Genomic DNA, 23,073 nt, shown 5'->3' on the forward strand with positions numbered 1-23,073 from the left:
GCCCGGGTGAGGGGTCCCGGGCAGGCAGAACACCTTCCTCACGTCACTGCGAACGTTATCACAGGGTCACACCCAAAGCACCCTGACCCACCCGTGTGCTCAGCCGCCTCCTCGACCCCGACTTCGGACACAGACACGGAGACCACGGATGGGACCAGTGCCAAATGGGAGAGCCGGGGCCGTGGGGAGAGACGCGGCTCACCTCTCCTAGCAGAGGCCACTCCCACGGGGCGTCCAGCCCAGGCATCAGCTTAGACCCAGCCCCCCGGCCCCCGAGGTCTTCTGTGATTGTTATTCACTTGCGATCAGCCGACTGTAGCTACGGGCGCTCTGCGAAAAACAGGGACACCCCTTCTCCTGCTTTACCCTCGTGAACTCAGAGGAGCAGCGAGAGCCCGTGGTCGTTCCAGCGGCCGGCGCGACCTTCACGTTCAGGGCTCTGGGAGTCGTCCACGCCGGCCTCGTGAGGCTCCCGGAGCTGGCACAGCCACCCCGGCTTCACTGAGTGGAGACAGGGCCCCGCCAGCACGGTACTTTGAACCAGATGGCGCCTACAACCACCTCCGTTTTCACAAGGGCTCTGTGAGGCTGTTTGACCCCACCTCATGGTGTCCCCGGTGGACGGAGCCTGGGGGCAGCGGGGCAGAGCCCTGGAGGTCAGGCCCAACACCGTCCACACGGCCACAGTGCCTGGAAACACCAGCAGCTCTGCTGTCCGGAAGGAGCCATCCCCGTGCGAGGGGCTTCAAACCGGAAGCAGAGACCCTCACCCTCTGGGGCTGGGTGGCCACGGCCACAAGACGCCCGCATGCTGCCCACCTGCGTCTCCCTTTCGTTTCCTTCTGCGTGGAGCACGTAGGGGCAGCCTTCCTTCTTCGGGTTTTCTGAGACTATGCGCACCTCCACGGCTGGCAGCGGGGTCCCCACGGAGCCTGCGGGAGAGAGGAGAGGGCTGCACAGAACGCCGTAGACGCCAGAGCCAAGGGGACAGGGCTCAGCTCCATGTACGCAGGTGGCCACCCGGCTGCACAGCTGCCAGCGCTCACAGCCGCCCACAGCCCGTGAGGCCCGGCTCTGGACACTCCGCCAGCTTGGGGAGGCTCCCGGCACCTGGGCTGGAGGCTGGGGCTGCTGCTTCCCCACTAGTGGCCGGCTGGGCAGTAAGGGCCCGGGGGCATGGAGGACTCCCGCACACGGAAGCCCAAGAGGGATGGGGCTGGCCAGTGGAGAAGGCCGCCAGCATGCTGGTTCATTTATTAAGCACTTGCGGTTTGCTCCCGAAGCACCTGGTGGAGCGGTCTGCCGGGCCCTGAGTCCCCATAATCCCCTAACAAAGGTCCCAACACCAAAGGTTCCGCCTCTGGCAGGACCCACATGAAGGACTTTAGGCACTTCATCTTAACCCCTGCAATCAGCGAGCGCTTGTCCCGGGACTAATGCCTGGGGCACTGACTCTACCACCTGACACCTGCTCAGGATTCCGGGACCTGGACTCCGGGGCAGCTCAGTCCCATGGCCGCGTGTGCTGGGATGGCACTGACTGTCCCTGTGGCCTGTCTTCTGCATCTGAGGTCGGGGCTGGAACCAGAGGGCTCTCAGCTGTCCTATCCCCGGTGGCCTCATACCTCCACTCTGGTCAGAAGCCACATCCTTGCCTGGTGGGGAGCACAGCAAGCAGCTCCCTCCCAGCCTTGTCTTCTCAGTTTGCTTCCAAAGGATTTGCAAATCCAAGTTAAATGTACGTGAGACACAGTGAATCATCACAAAGCCGCAAAGCCACACAACTCATGGCTTTCTGCACATTGATGACACTGGGAACTGCCCCTGCCATCTGGTTCCAGAACGTTCCGTCACCCAGAAGGAAACCCAAGCCGTCAGCAGCTCATCCCCTCCCGGACCCCCCACTCCTGCCTGCGTGGACCTGCCTGGTCTGGACTTTCCCTATGGAGCCTGGGACCCGGCCCTCCCCAGGCCTCTGCCGGTGCCAGTGCTCACAGCCTGGGGCCACACAGGCATCGGGACACGAGAGACGCCGGCCGGGAAGCGAGGGAGCATCATCCGCAGTGTGCAAAGGAGACACGGGGACCAGACGGGACGTCCTGTGAGCCCAGCCCTTCCAGCCCCACTCGTGGCCTCGCTTGCACCGCCAGCAAAGACCAGACGCTGCTCCACACGCGGTCCAGACATGCGTTCGGGTGACCTCAAGGTCGTTTCCTTTTCTAGATTAAATGAACAGTTCCTCGCCTTGTGGATTCTTTTCAGCAACGAGCTTGACTCCTCTGTTGCCCACGCTGCTGTCCCCCGGCATCGCGCTCACGCATAAGGGCGGACTGCGGCTCGGCGGTGGGCCAGGGCCCAGGGTCCTCACACGGCTCCCAAGTGCTGTTGTGTTAGGGCCGGAGCTCAGCATGACCTCGGTGTCAGCCCTCAGTGACCACAGTGTGTGGTGGGGACTCATGACGAAAACATGTTAAAGCCACAGAGCAGGTTTGAGGGAGGAGGCCCGTGTGGTATGGGAGCCAGCCAGGAGGGGCTCAGACGGGCCATGTGGACCCTGCCACAGGTCCTGACAAGGCCGCAGTTTCCTGCTGCTGCACCGGGACGAGGAGCCGGAGCACCGAGGGCACATGGAGTGCAGCCGTCGGCTGATTGACCCAGTCATGAGGCCGGGCAGAGGCAGAGCCCCTCGGCCGCCGAGTAGGCAATCAGAACGAGCACCGTCCGCTGCAAGAGAACCTTCCGCAGGAGCCCGGCCTCGCTCAGAAATCAAGGCCGGCTCTTCCTCCCCTGTCCTGCCGAGCTCTGCAGGGGGAGGTGCGTGGGCCCCGCTGCCAGCCGGAGAAGGGCAAGTCACCCCCTGAACACCGCGTACTTCCGAGCCAGTCACAGTGGACTGGTCATCCCCAGATGACCACTGACCGGAGCGTCCCACGCGCCCTCTCCTGGAACCCCGCAGAGCTGAGCTGCCCACCACCACCTTCTGATGAAGGACGTGACTCAGGAAGAGCAGATGGGAGAGATGCCCAGGAAGGGGGGGTCCCCCAGCTCCTGTGCCCCCAGGGCACCCCCAACACCTCCTCTGTGCACCAGCATCCTTAGGGTTTCTATGGAGATCCCACAATTCATGAAGCCAGCGGCCACTGACTCAGCCCGCAGCCCCTCTCCCCAGAGGCTCTGCCCCTCCAGTCGGCCCGGCGGTCCCAGGTTGTCTCCTTCGCACACACTCAGGTGCTGGGGAGGGGCTTCAGTGAACAGTAAGACCCCCTGTGGCTCCCATCACCTAGAAAATTCCAAGGGTTCCAGGACCTCAGTACCAGCTATGGAGAGAGACCAAATGTCTATTTCGTACCAGAAGAGGGTCCTCTGACCGTCCCCCTCAGCCGAAAGCACCAGCCTCCACACTCACCGTCCTCCTCCTGCCTTTCCGTCCACTGCCTTCTCCTTTGGACACTTTTTAAAAAGGAAGAAACCCTCTTCCCAGCTTCCTCCTGCTCCGCTCTGGCCCCTTCCCCATCTCAAGAGTGAACGCTGTCACGGCCATTATGACCTGCGAGGGAGGTGCTGACGGAACCCTAGCTGGAGACAGCATCAGACACGACTGACATCTCCAGGCAGAGACAACGGCCGCAGTCCCGTAGGCCCGAGGTACTGCCGGGCGAGGGTCCCGCACGGGAGACACTGCAGTCCGTGCGGGGCAGCCCTGGCTCCAGACCACGCCCACCCGCCCGAGTGGGCCCGAGGGAGCAGAGCCGTCAGCAGCAGCAGTCTCCTGCCCCCGTGGGGACAGCACCCCCCCCATCCTGTCCTGCCCCTGCGAGGACAGCGCCCCTTCTGGTGTCCACCTGGGCGGCGGTGTGGGCCACAGTCAGATGTGCGTCTCGTTCTTCTGAATCTCTCCAAACCGCTGCTGGCTCTCCCCAGATAAGCATAACTGGCCTGCAGCCCTGTCCAGCATCTAGGGAGGGAGGCCGCTCTGCAGCTGGTCCCGAGAGGATCAGAAGGGGCCGCTCAGGTCCTGGAGCCCCCGGCAGCGTGCCACGGAGCCCGCCGCAGGAGCTGTTCGCGCCTCTGATCTCCACCTCCAATTACTGCTGATCAGGCCTGGCCGCACGAGGCCATGGATTCTTCATCCCCCTTCGTGGCACCGGCCAGGGACACAGAGAAGATCAGTCAGAAGATCCAACCCAGATCTTGGCACGCGGCAAACGATACTCTTCGTGCAGCAGGTCCCTCCTTCAAGGCTGGCTTTGCCCTATGCACCCGTCAGCCTTTGAGCACCTTTAATGGACCCGGTGTTCACTGCATGGACCGTGAGAGCCACGCTCAGAGGCCTTGCAGGCAGCCGGAAGGAGGGGCTGGGCTGGAGTGACCCTGAGCTGGAAGCAGGTGTAGGGCCCAGGGGCGGGGGGGGGGGGGTGGCCACGTCCACCCGATGCCAAGGAAAGCCCTCAACCAGGTTTCTCCAGAATCGACACCACTTTGTTCTCTAAACCGAACAACCAGCATTGTACTCGACCGCTGGTGGCCTGCTTCACAGACACGGTCACAGGCATCTGATCCCGAGGCAAAAGGAGTGACTGCACCCATGCCTGCACGTACCTCACAGTGTCCTTGAGGCTGGGTCACAGCTGTCGCCACCACCTCAGACCCAAGGATTTCTGCCTAATAAACCTTGGGAATCGGAGCCTTCGTGTTCTACCTTCCTGGAAAAGGCCCCGTGAGTCGGGGACGCGCGTGGGGCCTCTCTGTCCTGACCTCTGCTTTCCCTCTCAGCTGGGGGCACTCCCTCCAGCACCAGGGTGAGCCCCTGCTGGGCCTCCCTTGCACAGTGCTTCCCGTCCTGGAGCCTGGTCTTGTTTGCTCTTCCAATGAACCAGGGGGTTCCCCAGGCCTCTCTGCTCCCTCCCCCCGACACCATGCACTCCCGGCAAAGCAGGTGTCCCGGGGCAACAGTGCGGACGCCCGCTCCGCCCCAGGCCAGCCGCGCAGCCCCAGCCACTTGTAGAGTTGCCTAAAGCCTGTGTCAATGGGATAACGTCACCCGTGCGTTGGGGGCTGTTCTGGACACAGTGTGGCCGCTTTTGGGGAGGCCGAGTACTCACCCACCTTCTGACCAGCAACCCCACCCTGGGTGTTGACCCACGAGAAATAAAAAGGCACGTGTTTGCAGAGGACCTGCACACACGAATGTCTACAACAGCTCTGCTGGTTACTGTCCCCAGACACAAGCCCGTGTCCTTTGGCGGGGGAGCAGGCTAAGAAACAGTGGCCTGTCCATACATGGGATTCTACTCAGTGAGGAAAAGGAACCCACGTCCACATGGGTGAGTCTTGGACACATCCCGGTAAAGGACGCAAAGGCCATGTCCTGTACGAGTCATTGTATGACATTCCAGAAGCAGCCCGACTACAAGGGAGAACAGACGCGTGCTGGCCTGGCCTGGGGCGGAAGAGGTGCTGAGCCGTCACAGCCGTCCTCACCTCAAGCCTGGGTCGACTTTTCAAAACCTGTTTCCAGAACCTCATGGAAACAGACATGGGCAGGGTGAGTGTGACTGAGTGTGCGAGATGCAGGGACGTAATCACGGAGTCAGAGCTATGCTGCTGGGACTTCTCCTGTGCTGTGGGCTCCCAGGGCTGGGGGGGACGCCGCATGGAGACCAGGAGAGCGCCGGGAGCGGAGCGGGGCACATACACACCTCAGGCTGCGGCTCTGTCAGCAGGGTCCCTGCTAAGGAGCCAGGATGTGCAAGTCTGACTTAACGTCAAAGCATCTCAGGGAAGGCTGGACAGTGAGCCCAGGGCACGGAGCCCTGTCTGCTAGCAGGTCTTAGGGGACCCCCCTCCCCCTAGCCCAGGAGGCACTCTGCTGAGCACATGGTCCTAGTCATTCCTGTTCTTCCCATTTGTCACCCGGGAAGGACACTGGTTTCAAGGACACCTTTCTGTCCTGTCCCTGATGGCCACGTGGGAAAAATGTGAGTGCCCACGGGGGACAGGCCACAGCCGCCCCAAGTAAGTTCCCTGGCCCGGCAAGGCAGTGTCCTCCCCGGCCCGGCCCAGCTGAGGGCGAGGACACAGCCAGGAGGCTGCTTGTACCTGGCACACGCGTGGCGGTCAAGGGATTGGACAGGGCCATGCCGATCTCCGTCATGCCGTAGCGCTCCAGTAGAGTGTGGCCTGTGATGCCCTGCCACCTCTCCAGCACCGGCAGGGGCAGGGCGGCAGACCCTGAGACCATCAACCTACGAGCACAAGAGAGGCAGCCTCAGCTTCCTGCAGCCAGCCCTGGGCCGGACAGTGCCGCGCTCTCCATGCAACACCAGTGTCCCCAAGCTCATGACGACAACGCCCGCCGGTGGCTAAACCCGAACTCTGTTCTTTTCAGAGTCTGTAGGGGCATCATCGAGCAAAATAGGTCTTCAAAAGAAACAGGTAGGGGCACCTGGGTGGCTCAGTGGGTTAAAACCTCTGCCTTCGGCTCAGGTCATGATCTCAGGGTCCTGGGATCGAGTCCCGCATCGGGTTCTCTGCTCAGCGGGGAGCCTGCTTCCCCCTTCTCTCTCTGTTTCTCTGCCTACTTGTGATCTCTCTCTGTCAAATAAATAAATAAAATCTTAAAAAAAAAAAAAAGGAACAGGTAACTACAATAAAAAACAATTTTAGGGTCTTTGGAGGCGTTCTTTGCACACGACAAATACGTGGTCTGTAAGCGGCCCTAGACCACAGCTATGATAGTAAGAATTTGGTCTGGGGGGTAAACTGCTTCCAGGTCTGAGGAGCAGGAGGGGCAGCCATGGAGACCGCCCAGAGCCGAGCACCGAGGCAGCTGGTGAGCTCGCAGCACGACACCGGTCACTCGCACCACACCGAGCGCGGCCCGTTCACGCCAGCCAGGCCGTGGGCTCTGTGTACCGTGAGAGGCTGTGCTTGCCACGGGACATGTGTCATGGGGCTCTGGTCCCAGCAGAAGTCGCCAGGCCACCTACCTGCGTGTGCACGCTCTCAGGGCTCACACCCGAACAAGAATCAGGCCAAAGGGCGCTGTGTCTGTGGGCTTGCGAGAGAGCAGAACAAGCCTCACGCCACGGAAGGGCCCGGAAGGTCCAGCACATGTTTGTCAACGGGGCTTCGAGGGGCAGGGTAGGGGTGGGGGCGCTCCATGGGGGAGGGGCGCTCGAGGGCCAGAACGGGGGGCCTGAGACCTCGTCCTTCCAACTGGGCCACGAGACAGACAGAGACAGATGCAGAGAGAGACAGAACACGGACAGACGCGCAGGAAACGTAGCTCGCTACAGCTTTAGAGGCTGGAGAACACCGTTTCCTACCACTCGGGCCTTTCGGCTGACCATACACGATGTCTGCCCTCTACGGCCTTCGGGGCAGGAGAGCGAGCTGCTTCCATTTACCTAATTCTCTGCTCACAAACTGCGCGGACAAAAGCCTGGACGTGAGGCTGGGTGAAATGTCTGTCGTAATAATCCGTCAGCTTGGCGTAGATCGTGGGCACCGCCATGAACACGTTAATCCGGGGGCTCTCACCACCTAAGAGCTTTTCCCAAACCTAGAGAGGAAGCAGGAGGGGTACCGGGAGCCGTGAGAAAACTCACACAGGCTCCGACGCGGAGACGCGGCTGGCTCCCGCACGGTTCCCCGAACACAGACCGCCCTCCTCCCTCCGCTTTAAACCCCGGACGCGGCTCCCACAATGAGGCGTGTCACCTGAGTGACTCTGGTCGTTCTTGTGGGAGTCCCCTGTGCCGGACACTGGTGTCCGGCTGCAGGGTGACCTGTGAGGGGGGACAGTCTGCAGGGAGAGAGTAGGGGCACGGCTCCGGTCTCGGGTCTGCTGCCAGGAGGGGGGACGCACCTCCCCCGCTCCCAGGCGGCACTGGTGAGCCTGCGGGTCGGCCCTGGGCCCGGCCCCAGCCCCAGCAGACGTGCGGAGATGGTGGATGCGTGACCATCCGGTGAGGTGAGGAAAAACCACGTGTATTCTGTGTTTTGTTGGGTGGCAGATGCTCCCTGTGTCCATACAGAGATGCCCCAAGGCCTCCCTGTTGGCAGGTGTCCCCCAGTCTTAGAGAAACTGGCGCGACGTCCCTCTCGGTCTTCACCACATCACTGCCGAGTAAGCCTCCGGCGACCAGACCTCGCTCCAGAGTGTTCGAGGGGCCAATCCCGTGCACCCTGACCCATAAGAGGAAGGGCTGCGTGGAGGGCGGGCGTATTGGGGGAAATAATACCATTCTTTTAAAGACAACGATCAGCACTGCCACACTGCGAAGCATTTAGGGAAACAGGAAAAAGTGACCCATGATTATGGAGAAAAAGTCAACAGAGGCCGACCCTCAGAAGATCCAATGTTGGAGTTAATCAGACAAGGGATTCAAGGTCATTACAACAGACAGGCCTATGGAATTTTGCAGAAAAGATGAACAAAATGAGGGAAAATCAAGGGTTTCATCAGCGAAGTGGAAATACAAAAGAGAACCACTACAAAACAGGAGACGTGCTTTCTGAAGTCAGGAATTCAGCGGACAGACTCAGACACAGACGGGGCAGTACAGAAGGGCGGACAGGAATGGTGAGACACAGGCTCATGGAAAAGGTCCACACAGAAGGAGGACAGCATAGGACAGAGCAGAGGGAGGAACGTGCGGGCCACAGAGGAAGCACCACACGGCACAGCTGTGGGCCTGGCAGGGACACCCCGCATCTGTGGACTCGTGGCCTCGATACAGACCAGACAGTGTGTCTCCCCAGCCTGAGCTGCAGCGTCAACGCGCCCCCCAGATCCCCATGGAACCGTGGCGCAGAAACTGACCGGCTGACCCGGCACTCACACGGGAGGGTAGAGACCCGAGACAGCCACGAGGAGTGTGAAAGGGGGAATAAGCGTGGAGGACTCGCACCTCAACTCCCGACCTTGCTCCAGATAAAACTGACCACAGCGGCGCGGTGCCGGTGGGAGGCCAGAGCCCCAGATCGACAGACCGACCAGAGCCCAGGATAAGCAACACTTGCACGGCCCGTTGTCTGTTTGTAAAGACTCTGTGTATTTATTTATCTTACAGAGAGTGCGCACGCGTGAGCGAGTGAGCATGGCAGAGGGGCAGCGGGAGAGGGAGAAGCAGACGCCCCGCTGAGCGCTGAGCCTTGTTGGGTGACTCAGCCTCACAACCCTGAGGTCACGACCCGAGCCAAAACCAAGAGTCATGGGGCGCCTGGGTGGCTCATTGGGCTAAAGCCTCTGCCTTCGGCTCAGGTCATGGTCCCGGGGTCCTGGGATCGAGCTCCACATCGGGCTCTCTGCTCAGCAGGGAGCCTGCTTCCCCCCACCCCCTGCCTGCCTCTGCCTAGTTGTGATCTCTGTCTGTCAAATAAATAAATAAAATCTGAAAACAAAAAACAAAAAACCCCAAGAATCAGGCACTCAGCCAACTGCGCCAGCCAGGCGCCCTGTGGCCGATTGGTTTTTGACAAGAGGGAGAGCCCTCACTTCAGCTGGGGAAAGACTGACCTTTCCAAAAGACAGCACAAGGGGGACTGAGCAGCCACCTGCAGAGGGACGGACTCCAGACCTTTACCAGACACAAAAATTCACCCAAAGTGAACCAGAGACTTAAATGCATGAGCTCAAACTAGACAACTTCTAGGAAAAAATCTCCATTATTTTGGATGAGCAAAGATTTCTCAGATATCACACCAAAAACATGATCTATGAAATTAACTGATACAATGGATTTCATCCAAACTAAAATCACGTGTTTCAGAAGACACCGTTAAGAAAATGAAGAGACAAACCAGACTGGGAGAAAACACCTGTAAACATCCGTCTGACGAAAGACGGACGTGTGGAGCGTACACAGAAGGCCGACGATTCAATGAGATCAACAACCCGACACAAACATGGGCCAAGGTCTGAAGATCTCACCAGGAAGATACAGAAATACGACAGAGACCATGAAAAAACGCTCAGCATCACTGCTCATTAAGGAAATGCAAATCGAGGGGCGCCTGGGCGGCACAGTCAGTGAAGTGTCCAATTCTTGGATTTGGCTCCGGTCATGATCCCAAGGTTCTGAGATCAGGCCCCATGTCGGGCTCTGCACTCAGTACAGACTCTGCTTCAGATTCCCACTGCCTCTGCCCCTCCCTGCCCACATACTCTCTCTCAAATAAATAATCTTTAAAAAAGAAAAAGAAATGCAAATTGAAAGCACAGCAGATCTCACCTCCTGTCCGCTAGAACTGGAACAATTACTTACCACAACAATAAGGACTGGCCTGATGCGGAGAGACTAGGGTCCTTGCAAACGGCTGGTGAGAATGTAAACAATAGCCCATGTGGAAAATAGTTTGGAAGTTTCTTAAAATACGAAAAGTTGCCCTATAATCTGACAATTCCATTACTGCATATCTCTGTAAGGTAAATGAAAACATGTCCACACAAGGGCCTGCGTGCAAATTTTCACGGCAGCATTATTCTTAAAAGACCCAAACTGGAAGCAACCCACAGTCCACGAGACAGTTGCTGGGCAAACAGAGCGCACGTACCCACAAAACAGGGTGCTCTTCAGGAACAAAAAGGCAACCACTGCCCCGTATCCTACAACGTGGGTGAAACTCTGAGGTGTTTTGCAGAAAGAAGGAAGCCAGACATAAAACACTGCAAGCTGTAGGACTCGGTACACACACATTGTCCAGGAAAGGGACTGTGCAGAGACACAGGCTGATGGCAGTCACCAGGGGTGGCGTGGGAGCAGGGAGTGAGACAATGGCTCTAGACAACTCTAGATTTATGAAGAATCATTGAATCATTTGCAACAGTGACTTCCAGGGTGTGTGAATCACACCTAGACAGAGCTGCAAGAAAGACATGAGACTGCAGGGGAGCGCGCTGGGAGCCTGGGGAGCCCAGCCAACGAGGACACAGCTGAGCAGCACATGGGAAGCGCCGCGGGAAAGGCCTGGCAATCGGTGTCGGCGCTACAGGCTCCTGACTGCTTAAAGCAACAACAGTGACGACGTGTTGTGAAGATAAAGGACGGAGTAACGGACAGATGTCAAACACACAGGAAGCACAGGTGCATTAGGGAAAAGCCTCTGACACGGCGATGGCCAAGAGAAAAGAAGGGCAACATAGACCACCCGCTCGGAGCTACATGAGACATCACCACAGACCCCAGAGGCACTAAATGCACAAGGAGAGAACTTACAGTGAATTTCACAATTGTGATGAGATGGACAATTTCCTTTAAAAAGCAAAACTTACCGAGACAGACACAAGAAACAAATATAAACATTAGAAGTCTTGTATCTGTTAAAGGAATCGAACGCTTAACTAAAAGCCTTCCTGGAGAGGTCTGGCCTGGATGGCTTCCACGGTGAGCTCGAGCAGACACTCAAGGGAAGAAGAGCTTCAGCCTCACACTAACCGGCCCAGGAAGAAGCCCTTCCCAAGGGAGCACTGTGCCGACATGGAAGCCCAGCGAGAAGGTCCCGAGAGAGCTGCAGACCGCGCCCCTCACAAACACTCGTGCAGAAGCCTGAGCAAAATGACAGCAAATGAAATCCAGCAATACAGAAAACGACAGTACATCCCAACCGAGGGCGTCTGCTGCAAGGCTGCCAGGCGAGGAAGCTGGAAACACGGAAGGAGTGTGTGAGCAGACCACAGTGACGGAGGAAACACACAACAAACGAAGGGGCAGATGCCACGTGATCATCACAGCAGACAGAGCCATCTAACACTCTATCCTCGAAGGTAAAAGCTCTCGGCAGACAAGGAGGCGCCAGATAGGTCCTCCAGCTAACAGGCGGCATCTACAAAACCAACAGCTAGCATCACACTTAACCGTGAAATGTTAATGCCTTCCCCAAGACTCTGAGTAAGTCAATGATGGCCACACAGTACTGCTTCCAAATCAGTGCTTCAAAAGTAAAAATTCTCTGTATCACAAGACACTGTTAAAAAAGACACTGGTTTGCGAAACAAAAACCAGACTAGAGATTCACAATATATCATTCTGACAAAGGCCTTCTATCCAGAAGATATAAAGAACACCTACAGATCAGTAACAAAGACACGGCTCACTTTGAAAAGATCTCTGAATGACCAACAAGCACACAGAAAGGTGCTCACGAGAAACGCAGATTTTATAACAAGAGTGAGGGCACCGTACACCCAGGAGGGCGGCTGAAATGTAACAAGTCAGAGCAGCTGAGCGCTGGCAGGGTGGAGCCCTGTGGCCCTTGTCCCCACGGACAGAAGCACAGAACAGAAGAGAGTCGACAGTTTCTCAAGTTAACCGCACAGGACTCCCCGACCCAGTAATCCTACCCCTGGTACCTACCCCAGAGAACTGAACATACACATCTCCAAAGAGACTTCCACAGAATGCTCCTGGCAGCTTTTCTCCGAAAGCCAAAACAGAGACCATCCCAAATGTCCAGCCACAGGACAGCGATGCCAGCTGCGGGACTGCGATCACGAGAAGGAATCGGCTGTTGCCGTGTGGACGCGGATCCATCTCAAAGGTATTACGGGGACACATGAGACGCAGGAGCACAGTCGCCATGGGCCCATCCCACGCAAGCTTCAGAAACAGATCGGCTGCTCTTAGCAACGAGGTGGCGGTCTTTGGTGGGGCGGCTGGAAGGCGGCACCACAGACCTCCCGGCGGGCCGGGAACATTTCATGTCCAAGCTGCTGTGCCCCACACACTCACCACGACACGGTGAACCACACACTGAGATCTGTAAGTCACACTGCATGCATACCACACCTCAACAAAAGGAAGCGAAAACACACCCGCGGATGTGATGAGAACACGGAGCAACACAGAGCAACACGGTGCCACACGGAGCCACACGGAGCCAGCCCCACCCTCACTGTCTTGGAGGAGTCTGTCGGTCAGGCCAGATAGTGTCTGGCACCAGCAGGCACAGACCCAGGAGAAGCGCCCCCAGAGAGATCCCAATGAGAATGTCCATAGCAGCTTTATTCATAATGTCCCCAAACTGGAAACAACCCAATGTCCTCCGCGGCAGCAGGGATAAGCGATGGAACATAACGCAGCAACACAAAAGACCAAGTGACAAGCGACGTAGCCCAAGAATGAATCCCAGTGCAGCGCCATGAGCCGCAGGGCACAAGGGAGCATGTGTTGTCGTGTTCATTCACACGAGGAGTACGCGGAATAGACCCACGGCAACAGAGCTGGGCCAGCGTCCGCTCTGGTGGGTGCGGGGGAGGGGTGCTGAGGCAGGAGAGGACCTGCCGGGGCGAGAAGATCCTGTCTTCACCTGGGTGCAGGCAGCAGCACTGGGGGCACAGGCATAAAGGCAGATGCGGCACATGCCTGATGCACACACGGCTGAATGTGCGCACATCATCGTCCGTGGAAGCGAGCCTTCCCACCGTTCAGACCCTGCGCCCGAGCTCTGGGCAGTGAGCCTCAGTGCGTGCGGACGACAGCAGGTGCCCTGCGGGACTGCTAGGCCGCCCACCACTGGGAAGTCTCCTGCTCACCACCACAAAATGGGAACCTGAATCCCATCTCTCAAGCCAGCCACGAAATCTCAGGGGATACCAGGGACAGGGAACATGTTAAATGACACCATCGGGATGCAGTCTGCAAAAGGACACGTAGTACGACTTCTTCAACAACACACGCCAGGGAGACGCAAAGGGAAGCCCGCGGGGGAAGCCACACCCAGCAGGGGCCGGGCGTCCCCGGGATCCAAGCCAGGCACACTGGAGGCCACGGGCAGCCCTGAGGACCTTGCTGGTGACACCTGACATTGGGGGTTCTGGCTCGTCACTCCATGATGACAGCACCGTCACAACTCTAAGAAAGAGCATCCTTAGCTTCAGGGATGCAGAAAGCATCTGACACGGAATGGAATCTGCGGTTCCTTTCGATCGACCTGACACAGGAGAGGACGTGTCCGGCCGAAACAAGAGTGACCCCAAGCCCGGAGCCGCCGAGGCCAGGTGACGGTGCGCGGGCAGTCATTGTGTCGCCGGGCTCTGAGACACAACCGACTTTAGAAAGTTTTAAGACTTGATGAAGGGGGTTAGATTAGGTGATCTCTCTCAAGGCCCCTAAAGCTGATTCGGTACAATTCTCCCCAAGCACAGAAGTGAACTAATATTTATTAGCAAGAAGATATTTAGAATTGATGTTCAATCAACATTTGGTATGACCGAGGAAGTTCACGTAGGTGAACACAAGCCCACTTTCTTATTTCTGAGCAGAGAAGCAGAAGCGAAGATAAGAAATGGGTGTGGCGAACTTCCTGCGGCTGAGCCGAGAGGAAAGAGCTCACAGCTCTGGACCACGGTGTACCAGCCGGGAGCAAGGATGGAATCCGTGGGGACAGGATGGCTGCCTGACAAGGCCCCTGTGGCCCAGGTGTGGCCATGAGCTTGACCTGCCGCTCTCTCTCCCCCCACACACCATGGCACCGATCTCTGCGGCCACCACCGACCCAAGCTCTGGAATGCAGATTTGCTGGAAATTCTGGGTAGCCTCTTACCTCCCACAGGCTTGTAAAGCCATGGGTCCGCCAAATTGGCGCTGCCCATCACTGGGGAAGATGTGGCCTTGGGATGAGGGCAGCTGAAAAGAGTGTGGCCATCCTGATCTGGCTAAGGTGGAACTGCCCAACGCCATGTGGCACTCCTATGTGGGGCCGAGCTGTGTGCAGACCCTGCCAGCTCCTGGTCTGATGAGCCCCGACGACACCCTCCCCTTGGCCAGGCCTCGTTCTGCCCCCCAAGGTCTCACCTGTTGCCCGGAGCATGTGGACAAGAGGACTCCCAACGGGACAGACTCCCACATCCCAGGGGAGGTACCAGGGCGGGGGGCTCCTCCTGAGCTCACAGGCTGCCTGGCACGAGATGAGGAAGGACAGGCCCCACAGGCGTCCGTCCACTCTGGGGAGCCCTCGTCTGGTCCCCAGGCTTCACACGCAAGGCTACAGGAAGGAGGGAACGCGTGCTGACCGGTGCTGTGGTCCTCTAGCCTGGCCTCTGACCCCAGCACACAGGTTACACACCAGATGCCACCTCCCGAGGGCGCCTGTCCTGGCACTCACCCAAGTCAGCAGAGGGGGCAGCGGCTGCCCTGAAATGCCACATTTCCTCCCCGCGGTCCCAAACCCCCAGAAACTAACACGCGTCCATCTCGGGATTCCGTGCGGAGAGCGAGCCCCCAGAGCCTGCCTCTCGCTGGCAAGAGCGCTTCCGAGGCAGCCGGACCGCAAAGCCCTGCTGTGCCGTGAGCTGCCACAGCAGATCAGACAGTGGTTCCCAAATCAGGCTGCCCACAGGAACCCCATGGGCTAGCAAACTTGCTGAGCTGGGACGCCGCCCATCACGGAGGCAGCCTTGCGAGGGGCCCAGGTACCTCTCTCACTCACCCTCTCCCCACTACGCTCTGCTCTGTCACCAGGACGGGAAAGAGAGCTCAGGTGTCAGCCCTGTGGGACTGCTGGGCAGGTGGGGGACCGCAGGGAAGGCTTAACCAGCTGAACACAGTGACCCCGAGGGTCAAACCATCACTCGTTTTTTGGCAATCCTAAACAACATGGAAAGCTGTCCTTGTGTTCTGAGGTGCTCCAGCCAAAAGTGGGTGATGAGGCCCCGGCTCCTGCGGTCTGTGCGTATACCCTGCCTGAGGAGCCCCCACACTACGGCTCCGACCTGAGACTATGGGAGTGTCATGCGCTCTGCCCCCCTCCCCCAACTCTGCAGACACCCTGATGTACATTCAGCCTGAAGACACCCCCAACCCTACCAAGATGCCCACTGCTCAGATCCCAGAATGAACTTGGTCTGGGGTCACAGGTCTCCTGGGGCAGCATGGTTATGCCAGGAAGAGTGTCCTGGGCAGGGGTGGGGACCCCAGCAGCCTACATGGCTGAGCCCCTGAGAGCCCCAACCCCACGTGACCAGGGTTCTGGGGCAGCCGGCACAGCCTCTGCCCAGCAGGCAGGTTCCCAGGAGGTCCCACGGCACCACCCTGATTTAGTGCCTTTGGCAGAAATTTCCCCCTTGGCCAGAGGCGGAGATCCTGGGGCATCAACCAGAGGAAATCCACGGAGACACAGGTGGGACACGGCCTCATCAGCAGCTGGCATGTTCCGCAGGCTGTGACGGCGCACTTGGCCCACCCACCTCCCCGCCTGTCCTCACATCAAGGCCATCTCACGAGGCCCGATCATGGGCCACGGAGAGCCTGTTACCCCATAGCTGGTCCATGCCGGGCTCAGTGCGGAGACCTCCAGAGCGCAGGAGCCCAGGCTGTCTACCGTCACCGCAGAAACCTGGCCCCACTTTACACAGAGTTCCTCTGCAGAAGCTACGAACTGTCTCTTAAGCCCACATGGTGCAAAGCAAAGAAGCTGTCGCTGCTAATTTACACGGAAAACTGGCGAGCGGTTCCAGATCCCCCTCAAAACCTGAAGCTTCTCTGATACCTTAGAATTCATCTTGCTAAGGGATGCACAAAATAAACTGAGAAGAAGCACAAACGTTCACAGACACAAATGTGTACACACCCAGACCTTTGCAGGAAAGTTACTGTTTCAAGGATGATGGACTTTAAGTGGACAGCTGTGTTACACTGTATCTACTCACATTCTTCTTTACTTGATACTAAAAACCTTATTAAACCAACAACTGTACCCCCTCCACGGCTGAATGCCTGTGCCACAAATCCACACACTCACAACGTTCTTAAGTGAGGCAGCGCACCGCGGTTGTGAGCTGGCTGCCCACCAGCGCACCCTCGTTGTTGCTTGCACAGCGAGAGGGGTCCACGTGTCATCCACTTGCCCACAAGTGCCAGACCCTGCACTGCTTTACGTCCTCGGGACACCCCACGAACAAAAGGGGCAACATCCTAGGGGAGTGAGGAGATGTGCAGGACACCTGGCCAGAGGTGGTGACCAATGCAGGGGCAGAAGCAGGGCCGTGGTGAGGAGGGCAGAGGCCTCGGGGAGCACGGCTGCGGGCACCTTTACTGCGAGAGAGGCTCGAGTGTCAGAAGCGGGGTGGGAGAGGCAAGGGGACACGGAGCGCCCTCGGAGACGAGACCCGGGCTAGCGGGCTGTGAGGGTACTGGGTCCGGGTGAGTTGCCCGGGGGAAGACCAGGCTTGGGTTGGGGGGTGGGCAGCGCTTTCTTCCTGTTCCTTGTCTGTGGTTCCTGGGTCTGTGGTTTGGGGAAGAAAAGGTCTGCTTGGTCTCGTACTGCTGCCCCGAAGGGTGTCCCTGCCATCCCCACCAGGCGCATACACGTCACTCCCAAATCAGGAGCTGGGACATGGGGACTTTCACATCGGCCAGTGTCGGCTGTCTGCCACTGGGGCTGCAAGTGAGGGTGGGTCAGCCTCTCCCTCTATTTAAAGGGAACCTGGAAGCTTAGGTCTCCAGAGATCGGGTGCTGCCCCGCCCTCTTCCTGCCTCTAAAACCAAGCCAGAGACGCCTGGGTGGCTCGGTTGGGCAGCTGCCTTCGGCTCAGGTCATGATCCCAGCGTCCTGGGATCGAGTCCCACATCGGGCTCCTTGCTCCGCGGGGAGCCTGCTTCTCCCTGTGACTCTGCCTTCCACTCTGTCTGCCTGTGCTCACTTTCGCTCGCGCTCTCTCTCTGACAAATAAATAAAATCTTAAAAAAAAAATAAAAAAAATAAAATAAAACCAAGCCAAAGACGGGGCACCCTGGGCAGCACGGCGGTGGCTCCCGAGAAAGGCCGGCCACTCGTCCAGGTCAGGGCAGCTGTCCATCCAGTCAGGGTTGGGGAGAGCAGGACCCTGGGTCAGAGCCCTGCCAAGAAGGGGCGTGTGCATGGGGGGGGAGGTGTCACACATCACATCTGCTGGGAGGCCTTTATGTCTAAAAGCAGACAGCGCCCCAGCCTGCGGCCCCAAAGGACATCTGCAAGCCGCAGACACTCTGTCCACATAAGACCACTTGGGACCCTGCTGCTTAGGAACAGACGCGCGTGGCTAAAGGGACGGACAGAAGGCCCCGAGCCCTCCCGGAGCCGTGCCCTGGGCTCTCGGGACAGGTCTGAAGCAACCACCTGGGCCCAAGGGCCTCCACCCCTTCTGTCCAGTCCACGGCGGCTCCTTCTCTAACTCCTACCCCCGGCCGTCAGCAGACAGGCTCACTGGCTCATCTGAGGTGAGCTCCTCCCGGCCAGAGAAGAAAGGGTCCCCTTCTCCATGCTCTGTCTTCCTGGGAGAGGTGTCCGTGTCGGCTGCGACGCCCCTGCTGCGTGCTGGGCCCTCCGCACATCCCCGGGGCACCGCTCACACTGCTCCTCCTCCCCAGAAGCCGAGACCGAGGGTCAGAGAGGCCGAAGGTTGCCTGGGCTGTGCTGCTCCGTGCGGCTGAGCTGGGTCAGGTTCCCTTTAAATAGAGGGAGAGGCTGACCCACCCTCCCCCAGAGCCTCCCTCTGGACACCCGTGGGGATGAAGGCTCTGGGACGCGAGGGGAGGACGGGGCCTACGGCAGGCCGGAAGGCGGACGCTGCTGACCGCTGGAGACCGGGGCCCTGAGGCACCTTCGGGAGGGCTGCCGGGCAGGGAACCCGGGCTCTCCCTAACAGACCATCCGCTGGGCCAGGAGCCTTCAGGCAGCTGGAGTGCTGGGTGAGCGCCCGCCGGAGCGTGAGCTCAGTCTCCTCCGGCTGGGATGGCCCCCCTCTGTGGGACAGCCCCCGCACAGCCACCAGTCCACACCAGGAGCCTGGCCTCAGGGGTGCCCTGGGCTCTTCACCTCGGCAACCTGGCTATTTGGTGTTTTGAAAAGTAGCACGGCATGACCCGACCGTACTCTTTTCAAGATCTTCCCTGTGACGAAAAGCTCTGTTCATCACATAAATTGTAGCAAAAGTCAACGCACATTTCAAAGCGCCAAGCTTCAGCGTCTCTGCGGGGCGAACGCAGGCAGCCAGCCGTGCCGGGCGGCCCCTCCCAGGGCACAGGCCCAGCCGCTTTCTCCGGGGGCAGTGGGAGAAACCGAGGCTCAAACAGAGTCCAGTGGCAGGTCCGCACCTGACCAGGTCTGTCTCCCCTGCTGGGCTGACTGGGAGAGGAAGGAACACCACGCTACATATGCACACATCGGGGACCAACCAAGGGCCCCAGCTGCATCTCCTGCTCCAGAACAAAGGAGAGCTGGTGCTCTTGGCTGAGCAATGGGACCAAAATGTCCTGTTCTAATCCACGTGGATACACCCCCTCGTGTTCTAATCCACGTGGATACGCCACCTCGTGGGGCAAAGGGACTCTGCAGACGCAGTTAAGGCTTGTGAGAAAGCAGGGTGCCCGGGCCGCGCAGATGGACCCCTGTGCTCACGGGGTGCAGAGGTGGCAGACAGAACTGTGGTGAGGCGGCAGAAAGGCAAGAGCACGGGGCCGCGGGATGCCATAAGCAGCAAGAAACGGCCTTTCCAGATGCAGGCAGCCCTGCCTACACTCTGATGTTTGCTCCCCAAGACTCTCAGAAGTCTGGGTGTTGTTGTAGGCTCTCCCAGTCTGGGATCATTTGTTAGAGCAGCAACAGGGACTCTCAGAGCTGGCAAAGTTGACACCACTGAGGAAGGCGCCTGGTCCACGGGCACCCGGATCCAGCCACGGCGCGAGCCTGACCCCCAACTTACCAGCTGTGCGCTGAACTCGGGGAGCATCACACAGGTGGCCCCCACCCAGAGTGGACACAGCAGCTTGTTGACCACGCCGTGCACGTGGTGCAGTGGAAGAACGTGGAGAATCACATCGTCTTTACTCCACGCCCACTTGTGGACCAGCCCCGTCACCTGTGGGATGACAGCACAGCCTCAGACGGGATGGAAGCCACCAGGCCAGCCAGGGCCTCCGCGGCCGGGGAGACAAGCCAGGAGGCTCGCGCTCCGCTGGCCAGCCCTTCACAGCATCTGGAGGGGACGGGGGCCACGTGCCCCAGGGTCTGCTGGCTCGTCTGCAGACCCCCAGGTCCAAGAACAGAATTGGACACGGTCAGAGCTTTGAGGCGGGGGCCCCAACGCCTCCACATGCGCTCTTGGCGGCCCCCTTCCCAGGCAGGCAGAGGTGTGATCCTGGCTCCAGCGGGCCCTGGGGTTCCAGGCGTCTGCAGGGTCCAGGCCTGAATCCGCGCGCCCGCCCTACTGTGCCTCCTGACTCGGCGCCTCCCTCTTCCCAGCTGAACGGTCACAGCACCCGGAGGTGGGTTCCCACCACGTCCTGAGCTTTGAATGAGATGCACCGTGAAACATGCCCACTGGAATCTTCTGAAAGTCACCCGTGAGGATGCCGCCCACGAGCCTCCATGACCACTGTGGGCAAACATGGACATACGCACCCTCACAGGCGCTGGGCCGCAGATGGTCTCTGCAGACAAGAGGTACGTCTTGCAGGAGACAGAGAGAACCTACCAATGATGCCACGGCTGCAGTCAGCCCGGACTCACTTTACCCCGCCGCTGACTCAGCGGCACTGACCTCACACCTCCCCTCTGGTTCTGAGCGTCTCCTATTTTACTGCTCCTAGAGAACGAGAGTCTGGACCATGTATTTTGGAAGCAGGGAGGACAGAAATGGCAGGTAGGTGAAGCAGCTGGGGAGCTCGGCTGAGATGCTGAGCCCTGAAACACGAGAACAGCACCCGAAAACGGGACCCGAGTCCTGCACACAGATCTCGAGAGAAGGCTGGTTCTCAGTGCCGAGCCTGCGTCTGAATGTTCGCGCCCCAGCTGCTGCCTCTGAAACCCTCAGCATCATACACGGGCCACACTGTTCTTTGCTGGCTGCGGAGCCCTAAGGAGCCCTCGGGGGGCCCCCGCGTTCCCAGAGCCCATCCCCGGGTCCAAAAGGCTGGTGGCCACTTCTGGCCACACGTTTTAGGGAGGGCCATTAGAATGGGAGGCAGCCACAGGTGGTGGCCTGGGAAAGGCAGGACAGACCCCTCCCAGGGGCCCCGGTATCGCACCCCCGCCCCCGCCAGCCCCCAGCACTCACCATGGCCTTGATGTTGCGGTGAGTGCTCAGCACGCCCTTGGGCCTCCCCGTAGTCCCGCTGGTGTAGATGATCATGGCGCCTCGGTCTCTCCAGTTCCGCTCAGGCACCCCCCACGCCCCAGGCTCCTCAGGGGCCGTACCATAGACCGTGGGCGGGAGGGGCAGCAGGGGGACGCCCAGCTTCCTAACCACCGGGTGCAGGAGCTCCAGGTACTCCTGGCTGGTGAGGACCACAGCACTCCGGGAGTCCCGGATGAAATACTCCAGCTCCGTCTGGGGGTGCCTCCGGTAGAGGGGGACGGCGATGCCTCCGCTCATCCACGAAGCCCACTGTGCCACCACGTAGGAGACGTCGTTGGAGCACAGGAAGGAGACCCTCTCCTCCTGGAGGTCCCCGTCAGCACGCTCGAGGAGACGGCACAGCTCCCGGGACAGGCGCAGACTGTGGTTGTAAAGGTCCCTGTACGTGTGCTGGCCGTGCTGGTCAACCAGAGCAATCCTGTCCGCAAAGGCCAAGGCGCGGGTGTACACCGGGGCGCTTCCGTCAGCACAGACGGCGGGGGCCGTGTGCAGGGGGCTGCTTCCGCCGCCTCTCCAGGGGGCCAGCCGCTGGGAGGCCACAGCACAGAGCAGGCGCGGGAAGGACATCACGGGACGGGGCAGCATCACGCCAGCCTGATGGACCTGGGGCGGGGCCGGAAGAGAGGAACAGCACGCACGGTCACCCGTCTGTTCTCACCTCTGCCCGCCCGACGGAGCGCGCCCACTGCACTCCCGAGGTAACCTCCCCGGGCAGAAGGCGAGGCACATCGCGTGACAGCTTCCAGGTTCACTCACTGCCCAACATTCGGGCTCTTGTCTCCTCTTAGGGACGAACTTCAAAAGCAGTCAAGATGCTAAAACAATGAAACTTGGTAAAACCATGGAAAAGCGAATTTAGTGCCCTTAAAGCAAATTCTGTGAATAGTTCTTTTTTTTTTTTTTTTTTTAAAGATTTGATTTATTTATTTGACAGAGAAGGATCACAAGCAGGCAGAAAGGCAGGCGGAGAGAGAGAGGAGGTAGCAGGCTCCCCGCTGACCAGAGAGCCCGATGCGGGGCTCGATCCCAGGACCCTGAGATCATGACCTGAGCCGAAGGCAGAGGCTTAACCCACGGAGCCACCCAAGCACCTTGTAGAATGGTTTTGAGCTGGAAAATGACTAGCCAAGAGGGGAAAGCCCCAAGGAAGGCTCAGCACCCCTTTTCTGTCCATATATGGGCCAAGCCCAGACACGTGGCTCACTTCTGCTCCACGTACCCCCCACAGGGAGGGCGTGTGGGGACAAAGGTGTGCGGACACGTCCTGGGAGTGTCAGTCCAGCTTTAAGCTGAATCGGGACTCCTCCCTCTCCCCCTGCTAGTCTAACTACTAATATTAAAATAACTGCCCAGTGCGGCCGGCCAGGAGGAAGAGCCTGCTGAAAGGGGCCGTGGCCAGCCGGCGTCCGAAGGCAATGTCCTGAGTGCCAAGGCAAGAGAGAGCCAGGCAGGGCCAGGCAGCCTCCTGCAGTGGGTCGGAAGCTCTGGCCTTTGCAGGCTGGTGTGGCTCTGCGCCCATGTCCTGCGTGGGGACAGCACCTCACAGGAACAGCCACGGGCGTCGGCACCTAACAGAACAGACGCACGCTTCCCCCATTGCTTCTGCAGGCACAGCTCCATTCCAGAGTCGGGGCCACAGACACGCTGGACCCTGCCTCCAGCAGAACTGGAAGACTCCTTCCCAGAGCCAGGGTAAGGTCGGCAACTACCGTCCGCTCTGGTCTGCTCACGCTTCCCCACCGTTGCCTCTGGCGCGGGGTCACCGCGTCTCCCTCCCTGGGTTCAGCCCCTGGCCTCAGCCCCTTTCTGGGCTGACGTGTTCCCCAGGGATTTCTAATGCGCACCATCTGACACGGCAAGTGAGATGCCCCTCCCACACTCGGCCGTGTTTGTGCCTCTCAACCTGACCTTCAACCACCCTGTTCAGTCAACAAGGAGACCACCTCTGACCCTAG

General features: G+C 59.2%; 1 protein-coding gene across 11 annotated transcripts in view; it reads right to left on the reverse strand.

The window, feature by feature from the left end:
• ACSF3 (acyl-CoA synthetase family member 3) overlaps positions 1 to 23,073 on the reverse strand; it is a 48,613-nt gene that overhangs the window by 21,791 nt on the left and 3,749 nt on the right. For 7 of the 11 annotated variants that reach the window (XR_014305707.1, XM_082711481.1, XM_082711482.1 and 4 more), the window contains exons 2-6: positions 21,038 to 21,721; positions 19,685 to 19,840; positions 7,410 to 7,564; positions 6,100 to 6,245; positions 820 to 932 (exon numbers count right to left, since the gene is read on the reverse strand). Coding sequence is in view for 7 of the 11 variants with exons in the window: in XM_082711481.1 (XP_082567607.1) it covers positions 820 to 932; positions 6,100 to 6,245; positions 7,410 to 7,564; positions 19,685 to 19,840; positions 21,038 to 21,703 (1,236 nt within the window). In the remaining 4 variants the exon portion in view is untranslated. Of the gene's footprint in view, positions 1 to 819; positions 933 to 6,099; positions 6,246 to 7,409; positions 7,565 to 19,684; positions 19,841 to 21,037; positions 22,092 to 23,073 lie in introns of those variants that run through there. The other 4 variants (XR_014305708.1, XR_014305709.1, XM_082711477.1 and 1 more) reach the window with 4 other exon arrangements.

The sequence above is a fragment of the Mustela nivalis genome (genome assembly GCF_964662115.1).
Source record: "Mustela nivalis genome assembly, chromosome: 18".
NCBI lineage: Eukaryota > Metazoa > Chordata > Mammalia > Carnivora > Mustelidae > Mustela > Mustela nivalis.